The 16,051-nt window shown below is 42.1% G+C and overlaps 1 protein-coding gene across 1 annotated transcript in view; it reads right to left on the bottom strand.

Annotated features, from left to right (window-relative positions):
- Nucleotides 1-6,911: 6,911 nt before the first annotated feature.
- The window catches only part of gsg1l (gsg1-like), a 152,992-nt gene continuing 143,852 nt past the window's right edge, over nt 6,912-16,051 (bottom strand). The window contains exon 5 of the mRNA XM_069906746.1: nt 6,912-7,267. Coding sequence (XP_069762847.1) covers nt 6,967-7,267 — 301 coding nt within the window. The 3' untranslated portion in view covers nt 6,912-6,966. The remainder of the gene's footprint in view (nt 7,268-16,051) is intronic.

Genomic DNA, 16,051 nt, shown 5'->3' with positions numbered 1-16,051 from the left:
GATGCTGGGATTAGGTCTCCTTCGTCAGACACCTATGATTTGAGAATTCAAAGGGATTTGCCTGACTGTTGTCAATGCACCATGTTTAACAAGTTTGCTGAAGACAAGCATTATCTATGTTAGCTATTCCATCGGGGGACAGACCGCCACTCAATTTGGCAAGCTGCCTTATCTTACAGCAATTAAAAATTAGATCCAATATCCTCTCTGGCATTCTGCATAATTTTGAAATCTATTTGAATTGACAGTTTTGCATGAAGAAACTCCCAGATGTGTTGGTAACACACTCTGTCACTGTCTATGTGGACAAATGATTAACAAGTTCACCATAGCAACTTCGTCAATACTGCAAATCTTGCTACCAAAAGTTGTTCACTTGAAACCATGGATGAATTGAAATCAAACGCATTATATTTGTTTCCATTAAATCTATGTATTCTTACTCTCTGTTCTTTCCCCCACCTCCACTCTGCCGGGTCAGGACGAATCGTCAGCAAACACACAAAGCAAAACTCAACTCGAGGTATTGCTAAGGCAATCTCCATAATACCCGCTCTCAAGCCAATTTCATTCTGCTTCTGTCATATATAATTGCCAAGCTACTGCAAGCACTTAATCTCTACTGAAACATAAATCTATCATCTCATTTTGCAGTGAATTCTTTATTGACCAGGCCAACTGGCCTCCTATCTTCCAGTGCAACAAACATGACTTTTTTTTACATTCGTACTGCAGCTTCTCCCAATCATACATCACAGGCTTTCTTTTCTAACTATTCCCCAGTTACTTTTGACCGCAAATTCCTGGACTTTGGCTTCAAGTGCTGGCACTAATGTTGCATGATAAGGGACCACGTTAAACATACTGCAACCGAACCCCAAAAGCAATATAATAATGAGGTAAACGAGAAAATCTGCAGATGCTGCTGGACAAACTCAGCAGGTCCTGCAGCATCCATCAGGAAGGTGGAAAAAAAGGGAGTCGCCCAATTTTTTTTTAAAAATGATGTGATTAAATTAAAATGCTAATAAAATTCCACTGTCAAATCTCCCAGCACATTACAAACCTAAAATTAAAGCAAGCAAAGTTGTTCGTGCCTCACAGGTACACAAGACCAATAGAATTGTAAAGGTCGAACTATAACTGACAAATTGCTTGCATGCTTTAACAAAAGCCAAAGGTGTTGCACATGTTAATTTGAAGCAGGTGTTTGATGGAGTGTCACCATCGAGTTAAAGGCACTGTGGCAGCACGAATATGGGAGATGGAAAACAGTAAATAGCTTCTCCTCACACAGATGAAAAGTAGCAGTTGATGTGAGTAGGTAGGAACACAAAATTCTGTGGACACCGTGGTTGACGTAAAAACACACAATGCTGGAGAAATTCAAGGAGTAGAAGGGCTCTTTATAGAACTTAGGAAATAGAAGCAGGAATCAGTCATCTAGCCTATCGGGTAGGGTGATCATTCCAAAGGAGGAAATAGTTAATACTTCGGTAGTAACTACTAAATCAACACACATACACAGGGTTAGTCAACACAAGACTGTTAAAAGACAGCTTCTTTCACATCCCTCCCGTCCCAGGCTCCACCAGATGAGGTGGTAACATCACTATGTGTTTGCTGTCCATCTGCGGGGCTGGCAGGTTTAAAATGAACACGGTGGGGGACCCCGCACCCTCTAGAAGGAGGCACAGCAAACCAGCGTGCCGTTACTCGGCATGCAGCACCGCACGCGTGGGGTTAATTAACCAGGTGAGTACCTAGCACTCCGGCCTGTAGCTCTATGTGTTTCCTGAAGATCCGTACCGGCAACAGTTCGTGATGCTGCTATGTACGCCCGCTCAGCCCGCTACATGGCTGCTACATGTATAGTGTGTTTGCATTTTCTTTTAAACCATATTGCGAAAACAACAAATTCAAACACACTGTATGGTAATATATGGTAACCTATGACCATGTCCTTCTTTGGAATGGCCACCCTACCATTGGGCCTGCTCTGCTATTCTATAAAGTCATGAATCTGTGGACTCAGCACCACGACCTATCTCTTCTCCATAACCCTAAGCTCCCCTACATTTTTTTTTAAAACATCTATTTATCTGTGTCTTAACTACATTCAATGAGGTAGTCTCTATTGCTTCTTTGGGCAGAGAATTCAACAGGTACATTACTCTGTGGGAGAAGCAGTTCTTCATCTCTCTATTAAATCTAACCCAAATCTTGCAGCTATATCCCCTAGTTCTGGTCTCACCTTCCAGTGAAAGCAACTTTCCCTGTATCAATCTTACCTGTTCCTTTCATCATTTTATACACTTCTATAAGATTCCCCCTCATCCTTCTAAATTCCAACAAGTTTAGGGCCAGGCTCCTCAATCTCTGCTCATTAAATAATTCCATAATTTCCAAAATCAAATTGCTGAGCCTTCTCTGCACCACCACCAAACCTTTCTTGTAAGAAGACCACACTGCATGTAATGCTCCACATGCAGTTGGCAGCAGAACCTCCCTGCTCTTAAAAAAAAATCAAAAAATGTAAACTTGTGGTGTACATCATGCCTTGGTTGTGAGTTTGCATAGCATCGAAGACTCAAGTCGTCACAAGTTCTGTCTGGTGAGGGGGCAGTGTCCTCAGGAGATTCACAGCGTGGTGAAATTGACAGACATGCTGACGATGGAATTGAATTCTGAGGTTTGCGAAATTATGTTAAATAAGAACCAAAGAATTCTTATGGCAAGAAGGGCCATTTTAATGAGATGGAAAGATGCTGTCCCTCCCACTCATGGTTGTTCGATAGGATGGCATGTCTGACTTTGGAAAAAAAATAGATGTTTCACGACTGAAATGAATCTTAACTTTGTTTCTTTATGGGGTTCATTTCCTAATTACTTTCAAAATTTGTAAGATTAACTAGTTTCTGGTTTTTGATCCCAATGTTTATCTTCCTTTTTTTCTTATTATTAGATGAGGACTGTTTGTGTTAAGCCAGTAGCCTCTGAAGGGATGGGATTGATATTTACGCAATTAATATAGTGGTTTTTTAATTTTTTAAATGTAATATAGGTTTCAATACTATGCATATTGCTATATGATTATTAACACTTTATTTTATTGTCATGTACCTATGCAGCATTAATTTGATAAAGCCAATATAAATATTGAAAAAGAACCAAAGAGTGAAATAATTATAGGTAACATGGAAACAGAGGCTGAGGAAAGTTCATCTACCAACCTCCATCCTCATTACATTCTCTACAGAGAGATGTTTTGAAACCACCTGGTTTGGAAGCTGTACCACCTCGGACTGCAAGACCCTGCAGACGGTAGTGAAGTCAGTGGAAAAGATCACTGGGGGCTCTCTTCCTCTCATGAAGGACATCTACAACACTCGATGCAGGCGAAAGGCAATAAACATTGTGAAGGGCTCCATACACTCCTCTCGTAAATTTTTCTCCCTTCTGCCACCTGATAGGAGGTACCATAACACTCGAGCCCTTATGCCCAGATTGGGCAACAGTTTTTCTCCCCCAAGCCATCAGGCTCCTGAATTCTCAGAACATATGCGGAGGCTTTTACTGTATACGTCTTAATATTTTAATGTGTTCAACTTCTACTCTAACATATTTATGTAAATCTGCTCCGTGGTCCTGGAGAAATGCTATCTTTCCTGTGCAAGCACGGTATGAACGATAAATAAGTGACTTGACGAGTAAACTGGATTCCCCATACACATACAGAAGGTATCAGCACAGTTCAGAGAGCTGTTTAAAGAAAAAGGCATCTGGTACCTTTGGCTTTACAAGTCGGCAAGTGGAGTACGAGGAAATGAGAATTATTGTAAATCATTTTAAATCATGGATTAGAATTCAGTTTATTTTGTTAATTTCTGGGTATCATACTTAATAAAATTCTTCAGTACCATGGATAAGGTGTGGTGTAGACTTACTGGAATTGTGAGAAGGACGGAAAACTGCATTTGCCTGGAGATTATTCTCTTTGCAACAGAGGTTCCGTGGAGATTCAATAGAAATTCTCATAACGTTAAAGCTTTTGATTGAACACACAATGGAAAACTGCTTCCTCGGGCAGGAGGGATGGCACCGAAGGCACAGGTTTATAATTGAAAAGAATATTTTTTGTGCAGTGCGTGTGGTGAGCTTCATCTCAGAGTGCAATGAAAAACAGATGCAACAGGTTCTTTCACAGGCAAGGTGACTAATAGATGGATACAGATTTGCAGGACTTTAAAGAGAGAGGTAGGAGATGAGACTAGCTGGATTCTTCTTCTACAGAGCTGCTGCAGACTCAATGGACCAAATAGCCTCCTTCTGTTTTATAATGATTTTATGAATTAGTTTCCAAAGCTGCAGGGAAAGATCAGTGAGGTGCTGCATTTTTGGAAGGGCAAACCAAGGTATGACATACACAGTAAATGGTTGGACACTGAGGAGTGCAGAGGAGCAAAGGATTCTGGGAATACAGATACATTGTTCCCTGAAGGTGGCATTGCAAGTGGACAGGGTTGTAAAGAAAGCTTTTGGCATCTTAGCCTTTATAAGTCAAAGTATTGACTATAGGAGTTGGGATGTTATGTTGAAGTTGTTTAAGGCATTGTGCAGAGAAGAGTTACTAGGATGTTACTGGGTCTTCAGGGGTTGGATTACAGGGAAAGATTAAACAGGTTAGGATATTATTCCTTGGAATGAAGAAGAAGGATTACGAGAGGTATAGACAGGATGGGTGCAAGTAGACTTTTTCCACTTAGATTGGGGGAGATAAATATGAGAGGTTATAGTTTTAAGCTGAAAGGGGAAAGGTTTAGGGCGAACATTTATGGGAAAATCTTTCACTCAGATAGTGGTGGGAATGCAGAATGAGCTGCCATCTGATGTGGTGAATGTGGGCTCGATCTTGAGTTTTAAGAATAGATTGAATAGATACATGGATGGGAGAAGTCTGGAGAGTTATGGAATGAGAACAGGTCAATGGGACTAACGGAATGGTTGGCACAGACTTGAAGGATCAAATGGCCTGTTCTCTATGCTGCAGTGTTCTATGGGATTGATAGCTCTAATATAGAGCCAACCTAAGCACAGTGAGACAACTGGCCCAATCTATGCAATATTATGATGCTAAATAAAGAAAGTTGAACAGTGCAGCACAGAACAGACCCTTCATCCCATGAACTATGGTGGCCTGCATAAACCTACACCATGTCAATCAAACTTTTCCCCCTCACTGCCCAGAACCCTCTTTGCCTTGTGTCTTTTGAATGTCCCAATTGTACTAGCTTCTGCCATCACCCATGGTGGTGCATTTCACGGACCCACCACTCTGTGTGCATTTGTGTTGCCTACCCAAAATTTTTCTCCACTTACCTTAGACCTCTGGTATTGGCCGCTACCACCCTGAGAAGGTGCTGGCTGTCCACCCTATCTATGCACCTTATAAATTTTATACCAATACCACCAATAAGTTGCCTCTGTCACTCTAAAGAGAAAAGCCATAGGTCATAAGACATATTCTCCAGGCAAGGCAGTAAATTTCCTTTGCACTCTCACTAAAGATTTGACATGTGCCCTAAAATGAGGTGACCAGAACTGAATACTATACTCTAAGTGTGGTCTAATCAGTTTTATAGAGTCACAACATTACCTCTTGAACTCAATCCGCCAATTAATGAAGGCCACCATGACAACCTTCTACACTATATGTAACAGCTCCAAGGTTTGGGTCATCTGCAAACTTATTGACTCACCCCTCCACTTCTTCATCCAAGTCATTTATAAAAATCACAAAGAACAGGGGTCCCAAACAGATCCGTGTGAAACATCACCAGTCAGCGACCTCCAGTCAGAAAATATTCCATCTACTACCACCTCTGCCTTCTGTGGCCTGGCCAATCCTAAACCAACACAGTCAAGTTTCCATGGATCCTTATGTCTCATAATTTTCTAAATGAGCCTAAAATGGGGAATCTTGTCAAACACCTTACAATATACACCACCCACCTCCATTGTCCTGTCTTCATCAATTTGTTTGGTCACCCCACTCCATAAATTCAATCTGGCCATTAAGGCACAGCCTGCCCCTCATAAAGCCACAAAGCTGAGAGGTATAATGGATCTAGTATAAAGCAGGCACAGTATAACGTGAGGTGGACACACAGTGAACTCAGTGGCTAATTCACCATCATCTACCTGGAATAATGGCCATTTAATATCACCCCCTCCTCCCTACCAATTCCCCCGTTCCCGAATTAAAAGCCAATGCAGCCACAAATATTACCAGACGCTGATGGAAAGCTGCATGGCTCAGCTGCAGCCGAGCTTCCTGTCTCCAGGATTGGGGGAGTTGTTCCTCTTATGTTCGACTTTTCAATTATTGTTGAGAGCTGCTATGTTCCAAGGAAACCGAACAGAGGAGCAGCAGAAGGAGATAGTTTATCAGTTTGACTAAAATCATGAATCAAATGCAAAAACCGATTGAGCAAATGAAATTAAAGCAGTAGCAAACTATTGTACCTTGTTGACGCATTAACATCTCTAATTATAATGAAGATAAAATCATTTTCAAGGATGCCCTTAACAATGTAATCAACACATGAACTAAGAGAATAAAGAAGACTGGATGTTTATTTAGGATTGACGAGAAGTGATGCACATAGAATGCATGTGATTATGGATTAGGACATATATTGATATATTTGGTTGAAAATAAATAATATCACATTAGAATAATATATTACATAGCCTTATTAAAAATATAAAAATGTTATTGTAAGCATTCTATACATTGATGTATTGTTATATTACTTCCCATTCATCAAATCATTTTAAACATCAATACAGCTGATGTATGCTGACAAAAAGGAATTGTGCAGTCTAACCTTTATGCTTATTCGGTCTACACACAGGAGTTTACAGTAAACATATTGTGTCCCGGGCCACAGCATCAGACAGAGTTTAACACTGGTCCTCTCCCAGTATTTCTGGGATTTCACTCAAGTCCATCGATGTCTCTGGCATCCGTGATTTAGTTGTATTAGTGACAGGATCTGCAAAGACTTCCACTGAGCTGGAGATTGATTGAAGTGATCTTTCTCGGAAATAGTTGATGGCCTCATGATCAATGAACATCTGCTCTTCTCTAAGGCTTTGCTCATAGAGTTTGCGCTTGTGCCTGAACTCTATAACAGTTTTGGTGTAGGAGTTCAGCGTGGTGACAGAGGCTGCCATGCAGCAGGTAAAGGATCCCCATGCGAGACTGTGGAAAGGAGGAGGAAATGAAGCAAATATATTAGTTCTCGGTTCTTAAGCAAATCCTTGGCCTCGGAATTTTTTTCTGTGCACACCCCCACACCCTGATTTTGGTTCAAGGTGCCCTAGCCACATGACAGTATAAGCACAGGGGGAGTGTATTGTGTGATCGCTCAGTCCAACATGATATAATTATCCTTTTCCCCTTAAAGGCACTTGGACTATTGATGTGGACTTTAACAACAAGAAGGAGCATGCGTTAACAATAAAAGGGGGATTGACTTTCCCTGTAGGGTTTGAGTACAAGAGTAAGGTTTGAGCCTTGGTGAGATCAGAACTGGGAACTGGGTACAATTTGGTTTCCTTACCTAGTAAAGAACTTGTTATAGAGGGAGGGCAGCAAAATTGGTTTCAGGGATGGCAGAAATTGTCAAGTGAGTTGAGATTGCATAGGCAAGGCTTCTATTTTCTCGCGCTTTGAAAAATATGGAGTGATCTCATTGAAGCAGACAACATTTGTTGTGGGGGGGGGGGGTTCAACAAAATAGATCCATGGAGGATGGGCAATAGGCAGGTGTGACAAGTAACATTCGTGGACTTAAAGGTAGTAGGCAATGATCACCTCCATCAAGAGAGAATCTAACCACCACCTGTTGATATTCTACGGTACCACCTTTGTTAAGCCCTCCACCTACTGGGCTCACTGTTGACCAGAAACTCAACTAGATCAACCATATAAAACTGTGACAACATGAGCAGGTTGGAGTCAGGGTTCCCCACCACCAGTGACTCATTAAGTTCATAGCCATCCAACATTTATAGGGCACTGGTCAGAGGATGATGGAATACTCCCATTTGCCTGGATGAGTGTGGCTTCTGTGACATCCAAGGAGATGCAACTTTCTTGTTTAGTACTCCCATTAGCTCTCTACACATTTATTCCCTGCTGGGAGCCATCTACAAAAGGAATTGGAGATGACTGCCTCAGCTACTCTAACAACACCTCTCCAAATCTGCTACCTCTGCCACCAGGAAGAATAAGAGTAGCAGTTTTATGTCAATATCAGTACCATAGATCTCCCTACAATTCACACTCTTTCCTGACTTGAAAATATATGGCCGTTCTTTCATTATTGCTGGGTCTAAATCTTACAACAGCAGTATGGCAAAAGGACTGAAGTGGTTGTGAGCTCTGCTGTGCAAATAATTCTGACACAAAGTCCACACACTGTATAACAGGCTTTAATTTGCATAAATGTGCCAGGTCTCAGTACGCTCCTGGCTCCACATGTCTAACTGCTCCCAAAGGGCCGGCTCGAGTCTTTATACGGGCTGGTGATTGACAGCAGGCAGGAGGGCCCAGCCTCCCAGGTTGCCTACCTGCAGGTACAGTGGCTGCTCCCTGCAGTCGGCTGGCAGGGGTACAGCCAGGGTAGTGGTTGTATCTTGTATCACCACAGTGGTTCAATAAGACAGCTCATTGTTACTTACCCAAAGGGTGGGCAATAAATACTAGCCTTCCGAGTGATGTTCAAAGTCAAAACAAAAATATTTTTAAGATCTATCCTGACATTGAGGATTTCTGTGTTGACTCTGGGTGAAGTCATGTGCATCTGATTGGACAACCGTGCTTGTCGTGAGTTTATTGATGGAGAATTGGCATTGGCATTACTTTTTGAGCTTTATGGATCTATCAGAGAGAGGTGATTCATATCTCATCAGTCTGGGCTCATTACAAGCTCAGACAGTCTGGATGTGAAAGTAAGTCCTCAATCTGTGGTGTGAACCTCTTCCTATTTTCGTACATTTCAGAATGTAGCACAGTGCAGCACAGGAACAGGCAATTCAGCCCATCATGTACATGTCCACCATAATGTTTTTACTCAACATGCCAACTGATGAAAGCAAGTAAGTCATATGCTTTATGTACCACCACATTTACATTAGGGGCTATGAACTTTTACCCCAAGAACCCTGTGTACAACAATTTTACTAAAAATCCTGCCACTAACTGTATATTTTCCCTTTGCTTTGGACCTTCCAAAGGGAAACACCTCACATTTATCCTGATTAAACTCCATCTGCCATTTTTGCGCCCATATTACCGGCCACTCGATATCTTGTTGAATCTCACTATCCACACCTCAGTATTTGTATTCTGCAAACCTATTGATCAGCCAGATTACATTTTCATCTAAATCATATATAACATGGACAACAGAAATCCCTGCACTAATCCATGTGGAATACTGCTGGTTCGCAAACCCTCTGCAAAGCCAATTTGGAATTCCATCTACTAGGTCACTATGGATCCCAGATCTAATATCATCCCTTCCCTAATTGGTCTGTCTTTATGCTGCTTCAAGAAATCCTCCTTAATACAGTGAATAAATTCTGTCTAACACTGAGAAAATCTCATTCAATACTGGGGAAATTAAAGTCACTAGATAGTTAGATTTTTGGTATTTAAGGCTAATGGGGAACAAACAGGAAAGTGGAGGAGGCCAAGATCAGATCAACCATAATTAACTGAACGACAGAACAGGTTCAAGGGAACTTGTAGTCGCATCTCCACCCGCACCCCCCTCCCTTTCTCTTTTGCTCAGATGCCTGCCAACATTTTTCCATGCCTTGGTTCTGTATTTTTACCTTTGCTAAATAAAGGACAGTTTGACCTGCTGAGTTTCTCCAGCATTATATATTTTTATCTTGTAGCCTTAATTTGCTGTTCTGTTTATGACTTTATACATATAAAATGTGTGCTAGTGTTGGATGCGGAATTGCAATCTATTGCAGATTCACACAAATTTGTAGTGCAGGGGGGCTGCTAGTTGGCCCGTTATGTCTCTTCTGGGGTTTGAAGGAAGAGTTGTGATTCGCTTTACACCCCTGAGGTCAATTATTCACAACAGTTCTGATTATTAGCGCTAACTACAAGAAATAGTCATCTTAATCTTCATCGTGAGCTCCCCCAACCTTCAGCAGTGAATTCACAGCACAATCCACCGGAAAAATGGTATGAGCCATCAAAATGTGTGCAAAAGAGGACTGGGAGTAACATGGGGGAAATGGTTCATTAAGAATTCATTGTCAATTTATTTTATAAATTAAATCCTCAACTATAAAATGAAACAATACAAAAGTGAAATATAAATGATGATTAACCTACTTCGTACTTTATTGTTTATTTTCTAAATAGTTTGGGTGATAATTTTTAAATAAAAATTGCATGTAACCTCTGCTGACAATAAATGAGACCAAATTATTATCAAGGAATTACATTAGGTTGCTTCCTCTAGCCAAAAGTATTCAATTAATATAACTCAAAGTGATAGAGAAGTATAAATATCGGACAAATATTGCAGCAATGACAAACAATTCTTCTCTAACTTTCACAATTTACCTTGACGCTTTGCAAGGTGCTTTGGGATTTGAAGTGTACTTTGCCTGTCAATGACTTTCAGAAGAATCTTCAGAAGTTCTATAGAAAACAGTCCTCCCAAGGAAGCAAATTTAGCATTTTAAGGAATACCTTTACTACATTGCACCATTTTAGCATTAAATTTAAGATGAAGGAGGTTAGTTTCAAAGAGATTTATGGGGAATTGTTTTACAGAGAGTGGTGGGTTCCTGGAATGGTCTGTGAGAGGTAGTGGTGGAAGCAGATATGATAAAAAAAAGTTTAAGAGGTTTCTAGATGGACACATGAATAAAGGGATATGAACCAATGTACAAGCAGCAAATATTTTACCATGTATATGTGTGTAATAGTTGATACCATGTAAAAGTTGCCCCCCCCCCCCATTTTTGGCCCCCATGCCCACCCATCTAAGCACCCGATCCCTGACCGCAGACTCTCGCCTAGGCCCAGACCACTCGCTCATCCCAGTTCCTCAACCGTAGACTTTCACTGAGGGCACGGCCGCCCACGCATCTGAGCTCCCGACACCTCATATGTGGACTTAGCACCCGGTCCCAGCCGCAAGTCTGCCCATCTGAGCTCCCGAGGCTTCGAGCGACACAGGTGCTTACCACGGTCAAAAGTAGTATGCGTGTAATAGTCTACCCCCTAAAAATTGGTCCACAAAATTTGATTATTACACGCGCATATTTAGTAGTTCAATTTGCCATCATATTTGATACAGACTTGGTGAGCTAATGGACCTGCTCCTGTACTGTTCTATGTTCCAAGAATATAGGACATTAATATTTACATTTAAATTTAACATTTAAAATGTCTGTGCTAATTAATCAAGTACATTTCCAAGATTAACAGGAATACCTTTATGATATTCAAAAATGATCATGGATCTTTGAAAGGCATTGCTATTTTGATTCATGTACATTCACACATCAATATTTTCCTGGAACAGCCTGAGTTGGTTTATTTCAGCAATTGCTTAAGGATGGGATCGGATCATGAGTGTGCAAAAATCTTAGTGTGGTATAGGTAGTGGCTTACATTATAATCTTCCACAGATGGGAGAGGTGTTCAGTGAAGGACTATCACCACTTATGAAACAGCTTTCTAAATTCTGTATCATTAATTCTACTTATTAATCATGTCTTCGGCCAGTTTTACAACTTTGATCCAAATCTGCTTCCTTTGTTATATGTTTAATATGAGGTCTTAAATGCACAAAGGTAATCATTCAGAAAATGATCTATAAAATGAGGAAAAACAGTCTGTTGGAGGAAGGCAGTGAAGGGAAAAGAAATACGGACTTTCCAGGTTGGAATTTTCGCCAAGACTTACTCAGGCATCTGCAGTCTCTTCTGTATCTCCAATCTATAAAATAACCTTTCGTGAACAAACTGCACAGTAGTTGGTGGGGGTGGGGGGGGGGGGTGGTGGGAAGAGGGGATGATTGGCATTGGGGAGTACTGTGAAAATAATTAAAACTTGTGGGTCACCTGGTTCTTGTCATAGAGCCTACACTTTGAAATTGCCAGGCCAGAGAACATCTCAGGAGCCTCATTTACGTGGATGTCTAACTGTATATAATTTCAAGCGGAATTTAAATGAATGGGCAACCCACATGCCTGCTTCTTTGTAGACTGGAACATGACCCTTTTTGCTGGAAAGGATCAGCTGGAAAGGCAGAGCCCATAAAGTGCACACTTGCTCCATTTCCCCAAGCCAATCCTTGAAGCAATTACAGGAGGCAACTCACATAAAGGCAGAACAAATTTCTTCCATTCTTTTTGCTTTGGACCAGGATTACTCTTCCTCAACTTGCAACACATTTGAGAATCAACATCTAGATTGCACCACGCAATTAGTTCCCTTGTCTTTGTGATTTGAGTCTAGAGAGATTCACATTTTGAAAGCAGTGGTTTTGGATTGATGAAAGGTAGTAAATGGATGGCCTACCAGGGAATGTGCTGGGAGAATGAAGACTAAAGGCAATGAGCCCAAGCAAGGACAGGCGAGGAGATCAGTGGCATCACTAGAGTTGGTGTCCTAATGCGGTAACTGATGGTGTCATCCCCACCTCTACCCCCACCCCCCCCATGGACCGAGTGTACCAAGTGTAGGAGAAACAGCTGTGTGTTCCTTGTATATCCAGGGTGGCAGCGGTGGTGCTGAGTGCGGTGGGGTCAGGGTGGGGGGCTCTGACTGGAGCACATTAGAAGGTTCAAAAAGTAAATAAGCTTAGAGTTTTAGCCTTGAAGGTATATTGATACACATAAGCTGGGTTTACGAAAAATGTTTTTGTTGTTCTCTACAAGGATATTTTTATATAAAAAATACATTTCTGCTGAAACTGCAAAAATCTTTTATAGACAGTCATTTTGGTGTCACCCCCCCTCTAATGGAATCACCCGGTGTGGTTTGCACAACCTCTCCCCCCCCCCCCCCCACACCCCCACCAACCTGCACCCCACTAGTGACACCAGTGGGGAAGATGTGCTGGTGATTACATCTGACATCCGGCCTCAAAATCATTTCAAGGTCAGATAAACAAGATTTGATGAGCTACTTGGATGAGGCTTGGACAAGTTGCTAGGGAGAGAGGAATGGAGTTAAGGACAGAGGGGTGGGGGGGGGGGGGGGGGGGAAATCACTGCCTTCCCAGTTCTTGGAGGAAATTTCTTCTCATCTGGCCAAAGGATCATTCTTGCAGTTCTGGAAAGTATGGCGGGGAGAGGAGAATCCGATGTAGGATGACGCTGGGGGTCATTGATAAGCCTAAGGAAACTGATGCACTCTCCGTAAAACAGTACAGAGTATTGGAGAAACTCAGCAGGTCATTCAACAACTAAGGGTAATGAATGTTTCAGGCCTGAAACTTTGGTTATCCTTTGCTTTTTATAGATGCTGCGCGACCTGCTGAATTTCTCCAGCAGTTTTGCACTACAATCACAACGTTTACAGACTTTCCTGTTGAACCCCTTCCCGTAGAATCTACTTTTTCTCCGCAACCTGTTTATGCATATGCTCAGAGCCCAACATCTGCCTGACTCATTAATAAGGATAAATACAGATACACTGATGTATTTATGTCTCCAATATTTTCCCTCAGGGAGGTGGTGAGTGAGTGGCGTGTGAATATTACTTGAAAGAGGCACCGTGTAACCAATAAATCTGAAGCACAAAATACATTAAAATCAAAGCACGCAATCTATCATCCAATGGAGGCACATAAGATCCATTAAAATTCAAACACTGAAGGCTACAATTGACTTTGACATGTTCAAGGTTATGTATTGTAGATTTGGGGCTTGGTTAACTAAAACTTCTGATTTTTAGAGTAGGGTCAGAGTTTCCTTGTCAAACACCAACCCCATGTTCCCCAAACTCTTCCCTCCAAGGCTCACGGAGCATTTTGTCTCTGAGATCTATTTCACTTTCTTGTCGCGTGTTGTGCGAGCAAGCGCAGCGAAAGAACTGAGACAGCAGGCTGCGAGCTCATTTAGCACAATTGATTTACTTTGAAGTTCATGCTGCATCCTTTAAGGCCAATCCGAGCCCACCTCTTGTGTCCCGGGACTTAACGCTGACGTAAGTGCGTACACGCACTTCCAGACTGCACCGAAAGAGACGGACCCGTGACACCATCTTTGCCGTGACAAGCGGGGCCAGTTCGCTGCTGCAATTATGTTCACCACCACACTCTTTTACCTTTTCCTTCACCTTTGCACCACCCTAGACCAGAGACCCAGCCAAGAACTCATGGCTTCTTTGCATTCAACCCAACCCCATCAATTCTTTTCCCAATTCTAATTCTGCACCCTATCCCCACTGAATACAACCATTCAACTTCTTATCCTGAAGTCTTGTGTGTGATATTTCAACTGGTTTCCCCACTTCAAGTTAAGTCTCCCAATAATCACCTCCTTTGTCAAAAACTCATCTTAGATACATCTGTTCCCACTAATTCCTGCTCCTTCATCCCGCCTGGGATTTCATGATTGAACATCTCCGGAATGATCAGGAAGGCACGGTTAGGATGGTAGTTAATGCAACGCTGTTTCAGCACCAGTGACCGGGCCTCGGATCCGGCTCTGTCTGTAAGGAGTTTGTATGTTCTCCCATATTTATGTGAGTTTCTTCCAGGTGCTCCGGTTTCCTCCCACCCTTCAAAACGTATGGGGGTTGTAGGTCAATTGGGTGTAATCGAGTAGCACAGTCTTGTGGGTGAGAAGGTCCTGTTTCCATGCTGCATGTCCTAATTTAAACTGGGCTTTTGGCTTTGTCAGGTCACTGAGAAAACTTCAATCAAGTTCTTATTATGCAGCATTAACCTCCTCATCCATTTGACCTCTCTGAATCCATTCACACTGGTGATATTACCAATTTTGAATCCACTTTTCTTTATTGGCCATTGTGGGAAAGTGGTTTCACTTTTCCATCTCCAGTCTAAGCTTATGGGAATCCTGTGTCATTACCTCTGAAGTCCTCAAAGGGCCTTTGCTTGGGCCTCTTCATTATCTTAGTGGCATCTTGCTCAAGCAAATCCAACCTCCCCTCCTAGTCACACACCATCCTGACCTAGAAACACACTGCCTTCCTATCATCATGGTTGGGTTCATATCAAAACTCCCTCCCCAAGAGCACTTTGTGAGGGGGGGTACTTTCCCTAGATTTCAAGTAGCTGACTCACCACCACCAGCCCCAGAGCAACTGGGAATGGACAATGTACACTGGTCTTGTCAGTGATGGCTGATGAGTAATTATTTTTAAAATTAGGTTCTGACAACTGGCAGCTCTACCTCAACACAACATCTCTCTGCACTGTCCCTGCCCTGTCAGAAATTATGACCGGTGGCTGAAAATGATTGGTTTCTTTAGAAACCAGAGCTTCTGGCACCATATGTACGAAGCTGCATTACTAGTGCAGTGCAGTGAACATACGTTGGACATAGAGGCATATGTTTCTGAGAACTCTTTAGTCTGACTTTTGATGCATGGTCTAAGGTTTGAAACAGCATAGGATTCGAACCCTGGTCCTGATCTCTGGCATTGAAACTGTGTTGCGCTAACTGCTACACCAACCGTGTTACATCATGGGTTTAAAAGGAGGGTTCTCGAGAAAGGGTCCCAACCTGAAACAATGACCAACAATTTCTATTGTCACCTAACCCTCAATGTCCCTCTAGCTTCTCTTTGTTCACTCTTGTAGAATCAAACGGTCTCCATTGGCCAGAAAATCATGTGCTGGTCCCAATTCACCCATGACAGAATAACAGGAGACCCTAAAATGCCAGCTACGGGCTGCACCCCTACTTCAGGCAGTGTGATGGCTGGGATCATTTGGAATATGTGAGAGTGGGTGGTAGGTGAGGA

This window comes from Narcine bancroftii, chromosome 12 (assembly GCF_036971445.1).
Source record: "Narcine bancroftii isolate sNarBan1 chromosome 12, sNarBan1.hap1, whole genome shotgun sequence".
In the NCBI taxonomy this organism is placed as follows: domain Eukaryota; kingdom Metazoa; phylum Chordata; class Chondrichthyes; order Torpediniformes; family Narcinidae; genus Narcine; species Narcine bancroftii.
Note: the sequence above shows the minus strand (reverse complement) of the source record. Positions and strands in the feature narration are given on the sequence as shown.